Below are 18,132 nucleotides of genomic sequence, written 5' to 3'. Positions count from 1 at the left end.
AGTACCCGACAAGTATTAGTTGCCGGTATTTGTATGACAGCATACGCATATAGCTCAGCTGCTAAAGCATTAAACTCAATAGCTAGAAATAGAGATGGCGTAAAATCAGTTACTTTGGGGGTATTTTTCCATATTTCAGTTTTTTAGTTTTTAATTTCCATTTTGTTGCTATTTGAAAGCTTCCGTTTTTCAATTTTCGTTTATATTTGCTAAGTTCTGCTTCGCCTCAGTGTTTCAAAGATTTTGAAGCCGAAATCACTTTTTTAAGACGAATTTTAAAGTTTTTTCACTGAAAACTGGCGTGTCTTAAAAAATTTTTGTCTTGAAGTGAAAAAACTTTAAAATTCAATTTTCAGCGTTTGTCGTTGAAATAAAGCTATGTAAGTGTTGCATCTCTTGCAGATTGTTCCGAACACTGTAAATTGTGCCAAAAAGTATTAAAACAAATTTTTCTTAAATCTTTTTTTTATGATTCTTTTTGAAAATTATGTGCTTTTCTTTTTGCTTGTAACAACGCCGCCATTCTTTGCTTTTAACAATGTAATCTTCATCATTAAACATAAAGAACTGATAGTCCTTATTGATCTCGAAGTAGCTAACGTTTTATCGGTTTCGGCACTTTGCAGTTTGAGTGCAAAAATTATTTATGAAAAATTCATTTGAGTTTTTGGGGGGAAGTTGTAACTCTTAATAGCTCAAAAAATTGTTAGATTATTTTTATAGCATTTTTTGTTTTCGACTCAAAAGTCATCTTATCAAGAATTGTCTTAAAAGCGGCTCCTCAAAAAAGTTTTGAGCAGTTTTTTTGATTCTCGAATGTTTTTCCGATACTTGTTTAAACTTTTTACGAACTTTTCAACAAGAATTGTTTTAACAAGTTTTTTCAACGTAGTGTTGGAACTGGAAAAAAAACTGTGCTTCGCCTCTCTGTGTTCAAATAGTTTTTATCAAAAGCTAAAAATCATTTTTACAGAATCTGTCAATTGAGCTGCCCTCTTTCTGATTTATTTTTCTGCTCCGAAAGTATTTTGCTACTGGGCTCTAGACCTTGCGTCAACTCTTGAGTTCAGTTTATTAAATACAGTAGATTTGTAATTTAGCAAACCGCTTGCTACAAATTTTATAAAATAATGATTGAAGAATAATCAAATATTGTTCAAGACTACAGTAACTTGGGAAGATACAAAGAAAGCCCGACCAAAGAAAGCCCGACTCGAGGTTTCTTTCTGAATTTGCAATAGTAAAAGTCCTAACAAGGAAATACCAGTAAGTGATGGTAAAACCTAGGTAATTCCTGGTTTTAGTGGGAACTTTGTGCATTCGGCAAAATTACAGCCACTTAATCTTTTGTTTGTTGAATCTGCATTTGTTCATCAAAATATTTTTTTACTGTCAGTATATACAGATATACTAGAAAATTTAGCAAAAGTTTAAGAACAAGAAAACTTAGTGTTTGAGTAGAATTCTACTTATTCATATCGACTTGCAGTCAGTATGGTGTAAGTTATAATTGGAGCGTTGGAAATAACAACTCACGTGTCTCAAATAATCTGAAAGTTGTCATCCCGCAATTATTCATGTAAATGAAATTTTACGTGAATTGCATATTTATCTTGTAAATTTCCATTTTTTGAAGTTTTTTGGTTGATTTCCTCCTTTTGTTTTCGATTAGTAAATTTTCAAATTTCACTGAGTCTACAGATTGTTCATAAATACTTGAATCGTTTTCCTTTATTTTACAAGGAAATACGTCATAACGACGCCAAGCTCGGAAACATTGGTTATGGTTTGGATTTCATCATTGTCGATTGTTTCCATCAAATTCCCAGAAGGTTCCACAAATGGTCGAGGAATTGAAGTAATAAGACTCATGATTTATTACCGCCGAGCAGCGGACCTCTTGATTGGGTTCAATTTTGCCACCATAAACATTTCACTTATATTTATTTTAATATTAACCTGAGACATTTATGACTGCGATCTGGATTTGAACTACACCATTTATTATCATTTTGAGGTAACACTGGAATTGTCAGAAGATTATGGCGCTGACTTTTGACAAATTAGACTAAATAACACAGGGTTGTTGAAGAAATCTGAACAGATCGCGAGACAGAAAAGAGGGACAAAAAACTTGATACAATTCTCGGTCGAACAAGAACTGCTACGAAAGTTGCAACTAACAAAATTACTAGTATAGACTATAAAACAATAGTTATTTTACATTCCGCTTAATTGTATTATAATCCTAATTGTGTAGTTCTCAAGTTTATAAAAATTTTATACTCTTTAATCGGGACTCAATTTTTATTAATACTGATTGTAAACTCACAACAGTAGAAATAAATTGTAATTCCGCGTCAGAAAATTTTCCCAGAAAAAAATTTCAACTTAAAGATAAAATATTTGGTTACAAAATCTAGTGGCATCTGGTCAAACAGAAAAGTAGGCCGCTAAATTAATGGTAGCAGGAAGTAGTTTGCAAAAAAAAAAAAATTGAAAAATTCATTCCAAAATTAGTTGAAAATAATTGATTGAATATTTCCATTTGTTGGCCAAACGGCAACATAATTTTCGTGATTACTTTTGTTGAAATAAAAGTTTGATTATCTTCAACTTTTTCCCTTGCAATAATTTCACGTTAACACGATTAGACGACACGATCAGAGAAAAGACAAAATGACGAGCGAATCGACGTCGATAGAAGAACAACTGCATGTTCAGACCAGAGATGACACGAAAATAAATAGATGGATCTTGGCTGAAAGAAGAAAATAGCAATGTTGCGATCGAGAAATTCCCCGCACATACGATAAAATAAGTCAATTGATTGAGGAGAACAGAAAATCTTGTCGAGTGAAAGCAGAATTGAAAAAACTTAACAAATGCGTAGATAAAATGAAAGAGCACAACCTTATAACGTCAAAGTGGGGAACAAACAACGAATTGAAAAAACTGACAAGAAGAAATCCACAATAATACATGAAGACTTTATCAAAGGAGTTGAAGAGTATATTGTTAAAACTGGCAAGGCCGAAGTGCTTACCAGTAATAAATCTTAATTAAGCTCAAGACTGAGTCAACGACAAGAATCCATAGAAACGTTGTCGCACGCCAGCAACCAATCAATGACCTCGAAAACCAGCAACTGAGACAAAGAATAGCAGAAATAGAGATTGAAAACTTTAAAACAAAACGTTATAAAAGATTTTCTGAGCAAAAGTCAGAAGTGAAAATCACAAACGCGCAGAAGCAGCAAGGCTAACTGAAGAGCTTTGTGAATTGATACTTTCGTATGCCGATATACAATGTCGCAAGTGCCAGAAGCAGAAAATACGTGTCTCCAGATAGATGTGACACATATGCATCTCGGGCTAAAAAAATCAGTTACATTAGACAAAAAAGATCCAGAAAGGACCTACAAAAAGGACTGGGTAAAATCATTAAAGCCAACAGATGAAAAGAAGCACGATTCCGAAGCAAGGTTTAAATTTCGAGATTCAAATAGATCACATGAAGAGCGATCTCATGACAGATTCTCCGAAGAACTGAACGTAGACTTTAAAAGTTGGAGTTTACCAAAATCTAAAATACCAGGGTAAAAATAGACACATTTGCTGGTGATCCACTGGAGTGGCCAGAATGGTCAGGATTTTTCACAGCAACAGTGCATGATGCGGACATAACAAAAAGCGAAAAGATGTACTATCTGAGAAGTTAGGTATCTGGCAAACCTAAACATATTCTGACAGGACGCAGCTATGATGGCAACCAATGTGAATATGCTTGGAAACTGTTGTCCAGGCATTACGGTCAGCCACATATGACAGTTGATACACAACTAAAGCTGGTGCTGAACTTTCCAATTGTAAGGATACACGATTCGCATCAAACATCAAAAAATGCAGGCGTACGTTTGTAGTGAGTACGTTTGTAAGCATTTTTGTCAAGTTTTGGATAGGAAGACGATCTAAAATCAACTTCAAACTTAAACATGATATTGAGCAAATTTGCATCAGATCTCGAAGAGAAGTGGACTTTCTTCTGAAATTGAAAGGAAATGCTAACAATCAAATGTGGTTCAGCTAAGTGAATGGCTCATTGATGTGGCTTTAGAGCACAATCTGTTAGTTACAAAGTGAAGTCATGAACCTAGAGGAGCAACTGAAACACGGAAAATAAATCACATACACCAAAAAAAGCGGAACGTATGTTACAGAAGACAAGAGTCAGGCTTCAAAAACAAAAACACAAATCATTTCAAAAGCACAGAGAAGCACAAAGTGAAACACAAACTCTGAAACTGTCCGGACTTCAAGATGAAAAATGTGAAACAACGATATGATGTCGTGAATAAACACAAATAGCGTTTTGGATCTTTGGGTAAAGCACATTGCATCAAAGACTGTAAAGTCAATCCATGTGGAAAAGATGGATGTGACAGAAAGCACAACCGACTATTACATGAAAATAGATCCGGAATAAGACTAATAGCCAAGAATCAACCAAATCTTATATGATGCCAAATATTAGTGGCTTGCTACCGATAATAAGAGTGCAACTAACTAATCCAAGGATACAAAAATCAATGGAGATTTTTGCACTACAAGACACTGGGTCAACAGTGATACTAATAGACAAAATTCTTAAAGAATCTTTGAAAATAGACGCAGAAGACTGCAGAAGATAATTGGCTGGAGCTAACACTTTACTCCGAAGAACTAAACACAGACCTTACAAATTGGAATTTACCAAAATCTAACCTACCAAAGGTTAAAATAGACACATTTGCTGGTGATCCACTGGAATGGCCAGAATGGTCAGCATTGTTCACAGCAACAGTGCATGACGCGAACATAACAAAAAGCGGAAAGATGTGTTATCTGAGAAGCTAGGTATCTGGCAAAGCTAAACAGATTCTGACAGGACTCAGCTATGATGGCAACCAATGTGAGCATGCTTGAAAACTGTTGTCCGGGCATTACGGTCAGCCATATATGATAGTTGATTCACAACTAAAGCTGGTGCAGAACTTTCCAATTGTAAGGATACACGATTCGCATCAAACATCGAAAATTGCAGGCGTACATTTGTAGTGAGTACGTTTGTAAACTTTTTATCAAGTTTTGGATAGGAAGACGATCTGAAATCAACTTCAAGATTAAACATGATTTTGAGCAAGTTTCTATCAGATCTCGGAGAGAAAGAGACTTTTTTATGAAATGAAAGGAATTGCTAACAATCAACTTGAAAAAGATCCGTAATAAGACCAATAACCAAGAATCAACCAACTCTTATAGAATGCCATCCATTAGTGGCTTGCTACCGATAATAGGAGTCCAACTAACTAATTCAAGGACAGGCAAATCAATGGAGATTTGTGCGTTAGCTCAAACACTCACGATAGCACAAGCAGCTCAATCAAATGCGGTTGAGCTAAGTGAATGGCTCATTGATGTGGCCTTAGAGCACGATCAATTAATTGCAAAGCGAAACCATAAACCTAGAGGAGCAACAGAAACACGGAAAATAAATCACATACATCAAACAAAAGGCAGAACGTATGTTACAGAAGACAAGAGTCAAGACTTCAAAAATCAAAGCACCGATCATTGCAAACGCACAGAAAAGCACAAGGTGAAACACAAACTCTGAAACTGTCCAGACTTCAAAAAGATAACTGTGAAACAGCGATATGATGTCATGAATAAACACATAGCCCTTTGGATCTTTCCGTAAAGCACATCCCCTCAAAGACTGTAAAGTCAATCCATGTGGAAAAGATGGATGTGACAGAAAGCACAACCGACAATTACTTGAAAGTAGATCTGGAATAAGACCAATAACCAACAATCAACCAATTGTTATAGATTGCCACCCATTAGTGGTTTGCTACCGATAATAGAATCTGTCAATTGAGCTGCCCTCATTCTGATTTATTTTTCTGCTCCGAAAGTATTTTGCAACTGGGCTCTAGACCTTGCGTCAACTCTTGAGTTCAGTTTATTAAATACAGTAGATTTGTAATTTAGCAAACCGCTTGCTACAAATTTTATAAAATAATGATTGAAGAATAATCAAATATTGTTCAAGACTACAGTAACTTGGGAAGATACAAAGAAAGCCCGACCAAAGAAAGCCCGACTCGAGGTTTCTTTCTGAATTTGCAATAGTAAAAGTCCTAACAAGGAAATACCAGTAAGTGATGGTAAAACCTAGGTAATTCCTGGTTTTAGTGGGAACTTTGTGCATTCGGCAAAATTACAGCCACTTAATCTTTTGTTTGTTGAATCTGCATTTGTTCATCAAAATATTTTTTTACTGTCAGTATATACAGATATACTAGAAAATTTAGCAAAAGTTTAAGAACAAGAAAACTTAGTGTTTGAGTAGAATTCTACTTATTCATATCGACTTGCAGTCAGTATGGTGTAAGTTATAATTGGAGCGTTGGAAATAACAACTCACGTGTCTCAAATAATCTGAAAGTTGTCATCCCGCAATTATTCATGTAAATGAAATTTTACGTGAATTGCATATTTATCTTGTAAATTTCCAATTTTTGAAGTTTTTTGGTTGATTTCCTCCTTTTGTTTTCGATTAGTAAATTTTCAAATTTCACTGAGTCTACAGATTGTTCATAAATACTTGAATCGTTTTCCTTTATTTTACAAGGAAATACGTCATAACGACGCCAAGCTCGGAAACATTGGTTATGGTTTAGATTTCATCATTGTCGTTTGTTTCAATCAAATTCCCAAAAGATTTCACAAATGGTCGGGGAATTGGAGTAACAAGACTCAAGATTTTTTAACGCCAAGCAGCGGACCTCTTGATTGGGTTCAATTTGGACACAAAAGACGTTTCACTTATATTTATTTTAAAATTAAACTGAGGCATTTATGACTGCGATCTGGGTTTGAATTACACCATTTATTATCATTTTGGGGTAACACTGGAAATGTCAGAAGATTATGGCGGTGACATTTGACAAATTAGGCTGATTAACACAGAATTGTTAAAGAAATCTGAACAGATTGCGAGACAGAAAAGAGGGACAAACAACTTGATACAATTCTCGGTCGAACAAGAACTGCTACGAAAGTTGCAACAAACAAAATTAATACAATAGACTATAAAACAATAGTTATTTTACATTCCGCTTGCTTGTATTATAATTTTAACTGTGTAGTTCTCAAGTTTATAAAAATTTTATACTATTTAATCGGGACCCATTTTTTTAACTAATACTGATTGTAAACTCACAACAGTAGAAACAAATTATGATTCCGCGTCAGAAAATTTTCCCAGAAAAAAATTTTAACTTGAAGATATAAATTTTGGCTAAAAAGTCTAGTGGCATCTGGTCACACAGAAAGGTAGGCCGCTAAATGAATGGTAGCAGGAATCAGTTTGGAAAAAAAAAATGAAATTGAAAAATTCATTCCAAAATTAATTGAAAATATTTGATTGAATATTTCCATTTGTTGGCCAAACGGCAACATATTTTTCTTGATTTTTTTTGTTGAAATATATATTTGATTACCTTCAACTTTTTCCTTTACAATAATTTCACGTTAACACGATTAGACGACACGATCAGAGAAAAGACAAAATGACGAGCGAATCGACTTCGATAGAAGAACAACTGCAAGCTCAGACCAGAGATGACACGAAAATAAAAAGGTGGATCTTGGCTGAAAGAAGAAAAATGGAAAATTACGATCGAGAAATTCTCCGCACATACGATAAAAAAAATCAATTGATTGAGGAGAAAAGAAGATTTTGTCGAGTGAAAGCAAAATTGGAAAAACTTAAAAAATGCGTAGATAAAATGAAAGAGCACAACAGTTTAACGTCAAAGTGGGGAACAAACAACAAACTGAAAAAAAACTGACAAGAGGAAATCCACAACGTTACACGAAGACTTCATCAAAGAAGTTCAAGCGTATATTGACGATACTGGCAAGGCCGAGTAATAAATCTTAATTAAGCTCGGGACTGAGTCAACGACCTGATTCCATAGAAACGTTGTCTCATGCCAGGATTATTAACAGAAACAGTGCATGACGCGGACATAACAAAAAGCGAAAAGATGTACTATCTGAAAAACTAAGTATCTGGCCAAGCTAAACTGATTCTGACAGGACGCAGCTATGATGGCAACCATTGTGAACATGCTTGGAAACTGTTGTCCAGCCTTTACGGTCAGCCACATATGATAGTTGATTCACAACTAAAGCTGGTGCAGAACTTTCCAATTGTAAGGATACACGATTCGCATCAAACATCAAAAATTGCAGGCGTACGTTTGTAGTGAGTACGTTTGTAAACTTTTTATCAAGTTTTGGATAGGATGACGATCTGAAATCAACTTCAAGATTAAACATGATTTTGAGCAAACTTCTATCAGATCTCGGAGAGAAAGGGACTTTTTTCTGAAATGAAAGGAATTGCTAACAATCAACTTGAAAAAGATCCGTAATAAGACCAATAACCAAGAATCAACCAACTCTTATAGAATGCCATCCATTAGTGGCTTGCTACCGATAATAGGAGTCCAACTAACTAATTCAAGGACAGGCAAATCAATGGAGATTTGTGCGTTAGCTCAAACACTCACGATAGCACAAGCAGCTCAATCAAATGCGCTTGAGCTAAGTGAATGGCTCATTGATGCGGCCTTAGAGCACGATCAGTTAATTGCAAAGCGAAATCATAAACCTAGAGGAGCAACAGAAACACGGAAAATAAATCACATACATCAAACAAAAGGCAGAACGTATGTTACAGAAGACAAGAGTCAAGACTTCAAAAATCAAAGCACAAATCATTGCAAACGCACAGAAAAGCACAAGGTGAAACACAAACTCTGAAACTGCCCAGACTTCAAAAAGATAACTGTGAAACAGCGATATGATGTCATGAATAAACACATAGCGCTTTGGATCTTTCCGGAAAGCACATCCCCTCAAAGACTGTAAAGTCAATCCATGTGGAAAAGATGGATGTGACAGAAAGCACAACCGACAATTACTTGAAAGTAGATCTGGAATATGACCAATAACCAACAATCAACCAATTGTTATAGATTGCCATCCATTAGTGGTTTGCTACCGATAATAGGAGTGCAACTAACTAATCCAAAGACAGGCAAATCAATGGAGATTTGTGCATTAAAAGACACTAGGTCAACAGCGATACTACTAGACAAATCTTTTAAAGAATCGCTGAAATTAGATACAGAAGACTGCAAAAGATATTTAACTGGAGCTAACAGTTTAATAAGCCTTACGGAAGAAGTAAGAGTGAAGCTGAAAACCAAGAGTCTCAAAACTGAAAACATCAATTGTTTGCTTCATCCCGATTTGTTTGTTGGGTCAAAGAACTACGATTATAGTGCCCACAAAAGAAGATATCCGCATTAATCGTTCATGCCGAACCAGAAAATTTCGCTCCGACGTCAAAAAATTAATTGGTAGGGATCATTTCAAAATGATAAGACGAATAGAATACAGAAGTCTGAACAAGAGAAATCCATGGAGAGTGAGAACACTTTTTGGATTGTCTCTAAATGGTCCGTTGGGACAAAAAGAAGCCTATGATTGCAAAGCGGGATTGTATTACTGCTCTACAGAAGAGCAGATGGCTCAGAAGGTCAAAAATGGTTGTCTATTGAAAGCTATGGATCAGTGAGAAATGTTGAATCGGTATCTAGTGAAGAAAAGCGAGCTCAGCAAATCCTAGAATCTACTACCAAATTTGAAGATAGTAGATGAGAAGTTGGATTTTTTTGGTCGGAGGATCAATTAAGTTTTCCAAACAACTATGGAATTTTTTGGGGGCAACTTAAGTCATTACGAAAAAAGCTCGGTGAAGGTTATGACTTGAAAACGAAGAGTATCACGACACGATAAAAATTGATCTCAAAAAAGAATTCATTGAGAAAATGTTTCAAAATGGCATATCCAACACTGAGAATGCCAAATTCGGGTATCTACCTCATCATCCAGGTATTTACCTCACCTCTTCATTCAAACCAGCCAGGGAAAGTCAGAAGAGTTTGTAATGCAGCCTCAAAAATTAAAGGGGTATCTTCGAAAGATAAATAACTACCTGGACCAGATTTGTTGCAGAAGCTTGTAAAACCTTTTTCAAAAATCGGGAAGCAGCAATACAACCACAGCTGATATTGAGCAGATGTTTCTTCAAGTCAAGGTGGAAAAAGAAGATACTCATTGTCTGAGGTTTTTGTATCCAGATATCGAAAGTAAAAGCGACAAAATAGTGATATAAAAATATAACTGACATATGTTTGGAGCCAAAAAATCACCAGTTTGTGCAAATTATGCACTGACCAAATCATTGGAAATTGACAATTTACCAAAAAATGTCTTTATGGATGATTTTTATATGAATGATTTCATATATATTTCAGCATTGATAGAATAAAACCCGAGAACCTCAAACTACAAGTAGTTAGAAGTTTAAACAAAGGGGGTTTCAAGCTGACATATGTTCGAAGTAATGTTGTAGAGTTAACGGAAAATACCGAGGAAAAGGCAACTTCGATTCTTTGAAATAAATGGAACATAGAGTCGGACAGTTAAGCATTCTGTTGAATGAAGGATAAGCCAGTCGAAGGATTCTCACAAAGAGATTTGCTTAGCGTGGTTTTTTCACTATCCGATCCACTAGGACTGATGTCACCCTTCACCATTCGGATAAGGAACGTTTTAAATAACTTCTGGAAATCTGAAAGTGTTGAACGGGACAAAACAATTGCGGAAAAAATTGCTGAAGAGTATGAGTCTTGGAGAAAAGAACTTACACAAATCAAAACATTAAAATCCATAGACATTACTTCAATTTCATTCCAACAGAGGTTGATCTCCATGTGTTCGCTGATGCTTCACCTGAAGGATTTGCGCGGTTGCTTACTTTTGTGCATCAAAGCAAAATGAAACTAAAAACGTATCTTTTTTTGTTTGAAAAACGAGAGTTGCGCCAAAGAAACAACTAAGCATACCACGCTTAGAGCTGCAAGCAGCAGTGATAGCCACAAGATTTAAAGACAGTATACTGGAAACACGTAGAAACACTGTGAACAAAGTCTACAAGTGGTCAGATTTTAGCACAGTACTAGCTTGGTTGTCTTCTGAGAAGAAATTTCCGATCTCGTAGCAAACAGAATCTCAATGGTTTTCGACACCACGACAACCAAAACATGGAGACATGTCAACGAAGAAATGAATCCGGCAGATCTAGGTACAAGAGGACTCACAATAGCCCAAACACTCAAAATTACCTGGTTAGACGGGCTGACCTGGATAAAGAATGAAGAGGAATGGCCAAAGAAATTGAACATCAAAAACGTTGAAACGCAAGAAGTAATTGAAGAAACTTGTATTAAGGTTACAATTAATGAACTTTTGGCCATTTGGCATAGGTTTAGTAACTTTAAACTTCTTCAAAACACAATTCCTTACGTATTCAGAACAATGCGTAAAGAGAAACCCAAATCATTGAGCTTAACAGTTGAAGAGAAGCAGCAAGCTACGAATTTTTTTTCAGGTGTGTTCAACGAGCTAGATTCAGAGAAAAAAGCAATCCCATCTCAAAAAACGGAATACATTTATTGATGCAGAGGGGTTGATGAGAGCAAGAAGTACATTGTCAAGGTCAAAAGACTTATCATTGGCACAATTGCATTCAATTATTTTGGATTCAAAACATCATATAACTGTTTTTTTCCTAAGAAACAAACATCTGGAAAATCTTCACACTGGGATGGAACAACTCAGAAGCATGGTTGAAGAGTCTTTCTGGATTTTTGGTGCAATAATCAAGGCTAATTTTCACCCTGTAGAAAACATACATAGCAGAGGAACGAGTCTCCACTGCTGGCAGTTTTACCTATGTTCAGGATGGATTTCACAAGACCATTCAAAAACACAGGTGTAGGTTACTTTGGACCTTTCAATGTAAAAGTGAGGATATCATCAGAAAAAAGATTGATATGTCTCTTGACTTGTTTTACAACGAGAGCCGTGCATCTTGAAGTTCCTCATGATTTTTCAAGCGAATCAATGTCAAACTGCTTGTTTCGATTCATCTCTCGAAAAGATAAGCCAGGTTTTAGCGTGAACGACAATGGGAGGAACTTTGTTGGAAAGAACAACTTTTTACAAGAACAAATTAAAATATGGTTGCCAAAAAACAAAGAATCAATGACAAAACGATACATTGAAAGAAAGTTTGACCCGCAATGGAGGTGTAAGGGAAGGACTAGTGAGAAGTACAAAAAAAAGGCAATGTATAATGTTATGGGAACACAAAAAATGACGGAGGACATTTTGACCACAACTGTCTGCATAGTTGAAGTCATTCTTAACCAAAGATCTCCCACATCAGATTTGTACGACATTGATTGTTACGAAGAGATTACATCAAATCACTTCTTGATTGGATTATCAAGATAGGAATTGTTCCGAATAAACTTGAAAAACTATGAAGGTCATCGGAGGAGATGCTAATCAAATCTGGCGCAGATTTCAGAAGGAATACAAACCGATGCAATTGGCAAGAAACAAATGATTCAAAGATGAGAAAAAACAATTCCGAGAAGGTGACCTTGTAAAGATTGTAGACCCACAAGTATTCACCGACAAACTTCACTTAGGAAGGATTTTGAAACTACACTATAGTGAAGATAATATCGCACGATCTGTAGAAAATAAAACAAAATGGGAATCTGTGAATGACCGATTTTTAAGTTTTGTAAAAGTACTCAAAGTCAAAATAAAAGAACTTAGTTTGAAGTTGATCGTTGATCTGATTTAGAAAAAATGAAAAAACGCATTGCAATTTTTGGCGATAGTCACGTTAATTATCTGGGAAGCATTTACTCGAGTGGTTACCATGAATCGGAAATGAATTTCATTGGATTATCTGGATTAAGGTTACCTATTGGAAAGATAGGGTTATCACGCAAGATTTGCAGAGACTCGCTCATATTGTAATTATGGGTGGTGGAAACGATTATGCGATCATCCGAGAAAAGAGTTTCCGAAATCAAAAAGGCCCAGTGAAACCACAAAACCGATGAAGGAATGGGTTGACGCAATTACCCATCAACGGATTCTCATTTTATCTGTTCCACCAAGAGATTCTTGGCAAGCGGAAATAGAGGTCCTCAACAATTTCCTCGCATTTAATTTTGAAACAGTTACGAAGATATTGGTAGAACCCAACTACAAATCAAACACGGATCATGTTCCTTACGATCATCACAATTACAATACGCGATACTATCACAACTGATAGAAATAATTATTGGTTGGCATATATAGCTTGTTTATCTTGTTTGGCCGGTGATATTCAAGATCAAACAATCTGACTCAAATTATTAGGATATATCCTTTTAATTACCATTTAATTATTATAATATATTTTGGCTTCTGATGCCTAAAAGGGGCCCAATATTATCGCCGAGCAGCGGACCTATTGATTGGCATCTTTTTTGCCTCCAATGACTTTTCACTTATATTTTTATTATTATAAGCCTGAGGCATTTTGACTGCAATCTGGATTTGAACTACACTAATCATTATCATTTTGGGGTAAAACTTGAATTGTCAGAAAATTATGGCGCAGACTTTTGACAAGTTAGACGAAATAACAAAAGAATTAGGAAACAAATCTGAACAGCTCTTACGACAGAAAAGAGGGACAAAAAACTTGATACATGTCTCGATCGAACAAGAACTGCTAAAAAAAATTGCATCTAACAAAATACGACTAAAGATTATTTAAAAACATTTAACATGTATTCCGCTTAACTATATTCTAATCTCACTTGTGTGTTTCTCAAGTTAATAAAAAATATACTATTTAATTGGGACTCGTTTTTTTTTAAATTCTGATCGTAAACTCACAACAGTAAAAAGAAATTGTTATTCCGCATCAGAAAAAATTTCCAAAAACATATTAACCACTAAAATAAAAAGTTAGGCTGCAAAGTCAAGTGGCATCTGGTCACACTAAATTATAGGCCTCTAAATTAAGGGTAGCAGGAGGTAGTTTGGAAACATCTAATTTGTTGGTAGCAGGAGGTAGTTCGGAAACATTGGTTATGGTTTGGATTTCATCATTGTCGCTTGTTTCCATCGAATTCCCAGAAGGTTCCACAAATGATCGGGGAATTGAAGTAAAAAAACTGATGATTCAACATTGGACGGGCCAAAATCTGAAAATCAGAGAAAAGGTTGACTTTAGAAGCCAATTTGTCAGTCGATTCCGGAGTTGAGCCTGCGCACATTTGTTCAAAGTAAAATCTGTGAAATCCAGTAAAAAACTGAATCCCCGCAATAAATTGCGGATGTAGTGACAAATTGCGAAATCCAAAGAAAACAAGACTGCTCGTATCAGGACAAAGCCCTGAGTGTTTCGACTGCCTTTCAAATTCCATGGAGCAATAATAACACGAAAAAATAAATAAAAAAAAAACAATTTTTTTTTAATTTGAGATTTTTCCAGAAAAACATCACCCCACACGCCATATAAAGTACAAAGTGATAGATTTCCCTCCTAGCAACAAATCATTTATGGCAAATAGGCTTCCTTCAACCAATTTCGAACGATTTCTAAGACGGATTTAATTTCTGCTAACGAGTTAAATTAAATCGCGCGTTAATTGTCCCAAATTGCCCAAAGTGACAAGTTAAAAACCCCCATTACTTTTAAAAAAATGATAACAGGCGAAACATATTTTCAAATTTAAGCTCAGGAAATCAATAATTTTTGACTGATATAAAATAAACTCCGTCAGAAACTGCTTATTAAAAAGTGTAAAAATAACCATCCCGAGCGCAATTTTTCCGTTACATTGGTTACGTAAGTCGGAGCAAAAATAACGATTGTGGTGAAGAAGGCGGCTGAATCCAGCAAAATTTAGTTTAATTTAATTAGTGTCAAGAACCAGAATACGTTCGTTAGTGGATTCCATAACAACAGATAAATTGTTAAGAAATCGCGTGGGTATTATTTGTCCTTATTTGTTTAAAACTTATATTATATTTGTTTGAAACTTATATATTTGTTTAAAACCTTAAACACATATAGAGGATGAACAGAAGCGAGCGAACACTCTTTTGTGCTCTTGTTGTACGACCAAGTTTGGCGTCGTAATTATAACAAAAGTAATTAAAAAGATTTAGCTCTCAAAAATATGCTTTTAACAATTTTACTATGTAGATGATTTCTTTTTTGTTTAATAATTTGCAGCGCCTTCATATTTTTTGGCAATTGCAATGAAAACTCGGATGTATTCATGATATCATTTTAAGAAAACAAATTTTATGTATTCATTTTTTATTGGCTGAAAAAAATAATGAAAACGATTTAACATTTGTTTTGGTTTCGGGTTAGTTGTCGATAAAAGCTGCCTTCATAATTGATCATGGGACTTGAGCAGGACTACGAATTCGTGCACATTTATTCTGTTGTCATGGTCGATGTCCAACTGAAACAAAATATGTAAGATAAAGAACGGGATACTAACACGCGAAAAAAAGATTGCACTATCGAGTAAGTTTTTCGAGTGCATCATTTTATATATTGACTAATTTTTATTGAAAACATTAAAGCATGTAGGCAGGGGCGGATTTAGGGGGCGAGGGAAGCGGACGCCCTTCCTCTCAGGGATTCCACCCCTGCCGACCCAAAGGGTCCCCCCTTTGGTACTTTTTAAGAAATCAATTTTTGGCCGACCGACCCAAAAAATTTTCTAAAGGCGCCTTTGGGCGCCAATATATACTAATTTTGAGGGGGAAGCGCGCGCCAAAAAAAGCAATTTTGTGGTCAAAATTTTCCAAAAAGTGCGGCGCAGAAAATTTGGCCAAAACAGGGACTAAATTGTGCTTAGGGAGAACTCAAAAGATCAATTCGGTCGACCTAAAAAAAAGGTCGATAAAATTTTCAAAGCGAAAAATCGAACTATTTCGCTTGGAAAAACTTCATTAACCACTACCTTATTTTGAAGATGGTGACCAGTGACATAAAGCGCTTTCAGATGTTATTCGCTAAAGTTATAAAAAATAAATTATTTTTCATGGCATCGAAAAAAAACAGTTTGAAGTTTCAACTTTTTGAACGATATTCGGTTGAAGTGAGTGAAAAGTAACCTTTCGTTAATAAGGTTTTTAACCAAATGAAAGTAACTAAAATTTTTTTTTATCTGACTTCTAGCCAGAAGTTTGTAGCATGTTCTAAGTTAACTTTATATCCTTCCACCCACACGCGCTTGAAAACATCATTTTTTGTTTTTTAATTTTCTTGTTGCACAAAGAACAGCGGTTGGATTCTTCTGTGCTATTTTGTTCATTTAATTATTTTTTGCAAGTTCAGCAGATAAAAACTTTTTTCAGTTGAAGAGTACTTCTTCTTTGAGCATTTTAAGCTCATTTTGGGCCGAACGCTTTTGAGAAACATACACTCAATTCTGATCAAAAATAAAGAAAAACGTCCAAATTCGGTTGATACACTCGATATAAATTCATTTTGACCGGTAACGTGGGAGAAATGTTTGCTTTACCTCTGACATCATCTCATCTACTTCTTCGTCCGTCATAGTGTCCCCACACTCAGTCAACGCTTTCCTACAACAAATACGTCATATCAAACACCCTCAAAATTGAGCATTTAGTTGCAACGAGTCGCAGACAATCTAGGGCATGCCTCGACAAGCTGAACAGTCCCTTGTGTAAAGTCCGGGGTTCCTTGCTGTAATGTGAGGGAATCCATCGTGTGTGAAAATTTTGACAGCCAATCAGAATTCAATATTCATAAATTGGGAGCAAACAAGCGATAAAATCGGTCAAATTACAGGGCGTTGATTGGCTGAGAATTATTGCGAATTTTGTCCTTCGTGCATGAGAGTAGCACCCATGCATGACCTTGGTGTAGAAGAAAATTTAAAAAAATATATCTCTTTTATGTAAACTCACATCCTTTATATGATTTTAAAATAAAATAAAAATTTTCAAAATATATTCAAGTGGTATATTCAAGTGCTATTCAAATATAACCAAAAGCTATACTAAGATTTTTTTGAAACTTTTAAATTTCTGATTCCAAAAAGGCGCTAAAATATTTAAAAAACTAACGTTACTTGAGTAAAACTAACTTTTTACGTTTTATATTTAGCTAGTGCAAGCGTTTAAGCTAGTAAAAGAAGCTATTGTAAGTTTAGATACTCGCTTTATTCGCTCGAATCAAGGTAAAAAGTCAAAAATTTTCAATCGGTTTTTCTCGGCATATGTTTTGATGGCTTTGTTTAGTTTTCGTCCAATTTTTTTAACTCTAAATTCCCAAACAATTTTCGTTGAGTTTCGCCAATATTAAACTTGCCTAGAAATTTGCCTGAATTATAAATGTGACTAATTATTCCAACTTTCAAAAAACTGCGGAATGTTTATGCTTGGGTGTGGTTTTTTTAATCAGTCAACTTTTGACTATTAAACAAAGAGTTTTTGACAAATCTTTGTATACCATCTGAAAAAAATTGTTGCCTTAAGCTTAAACTTGAAAAGAAAAGTTTTATCTGAGAGTTTTTTGATAAGGTTACGGGTGTTTGAAAATTGCTATTTTGGCTATTTTGGGATAAGTAGCGCAATAAATTGCCTTCTTATGCCACGCGTATGTGTCAAATTAATGCGCTTCAAATTTTTCACGCTTTTTTTTGGCCTAAGAAACCAATCGGAACATTCAAGGCTTTCCCTTAATATACGAGAAGTTTTGTTGGATTACGTATCTGTCGGACATTAATTATTCATAGGCCAAAACTGCATTTCGAAAACAGTGTATAAGTTTAAATTCCAAGACCTTACGATACATATTATAAAAACTAGCCGAGGCTGCGCTAATAGCACAGAATTTTCCAACCTTAATAAGCTTGCTTGCTTTCTGTACTCGCTCGAAATTAGATTAAAACTCAAAAAATTCAAACCTGGAAAAAATTTCTCGACACTGAGAAAACGTTTTGAAATTTTTTATTGTAGTTCGAATCAGGGCTGAAAAGGCTTAAAATGATATATCTCTCCGCCCATTACGATAGTTATTTGCGTTAAAAAC

General features: G+C 35.2%; 2 protein-coding genes across 3 annotated transcripts in view; one reads left to right on the top strand and one right to left on the bottom strand.

The window, feature by feature from the left end:
- LOC134846602 (protein SET-like) overlaps positions 1-18,132 on the top strand; it is a 339,248-nt gene that overhangs the window by 126,512 nt on the left and 194,604 nt on the right. The window lies entirely within an intron of this gene.
- The window catches only part of LOC134846521 (calmodulin-beta-like), a 35,987-nt gene continuing 33,167 nt past the window's right edge, over positions 15,313-18,132 (bottom strand). For both annotated transcript variants that reach the window (XM_063863903.1, XM_063863910.1), the window contains exons 5-6: positions 16,595-16,658; positions 15,313-15,523 (exon numbers count right to left, since the gene is read on the bottom strand). In XM_063863903.1, coding sequence (XP_063719973.1) covers positions 15,449-15,523; positions 16,595-16,658 — 139 coding nt within the window. In that variant the 3' untranslated portion in view covers positions 15,313-15,448. The remainder of the gene's footprint in view (positions 15,524-16,594; positions 16,659-18,132) is intronic.

The sequence above is a fragment of the Symsagittifera roscoffensis genome, chromosome 1 (assembly GCF_963678635.1).
Source record: "Symsagittifera roscoffensis chromosome 1, txSymRosc1.1, whole genome shotgun sequence".
NCBI lineage: Eukaryota > Metazoa > Xenacoelomorpha > Acoela > Convolutidae > Symsagittifera > Symsagittifera roscoffensis.
This window is presented reverse-complemented; position numbering and strand designations above follow the sequence as displayed.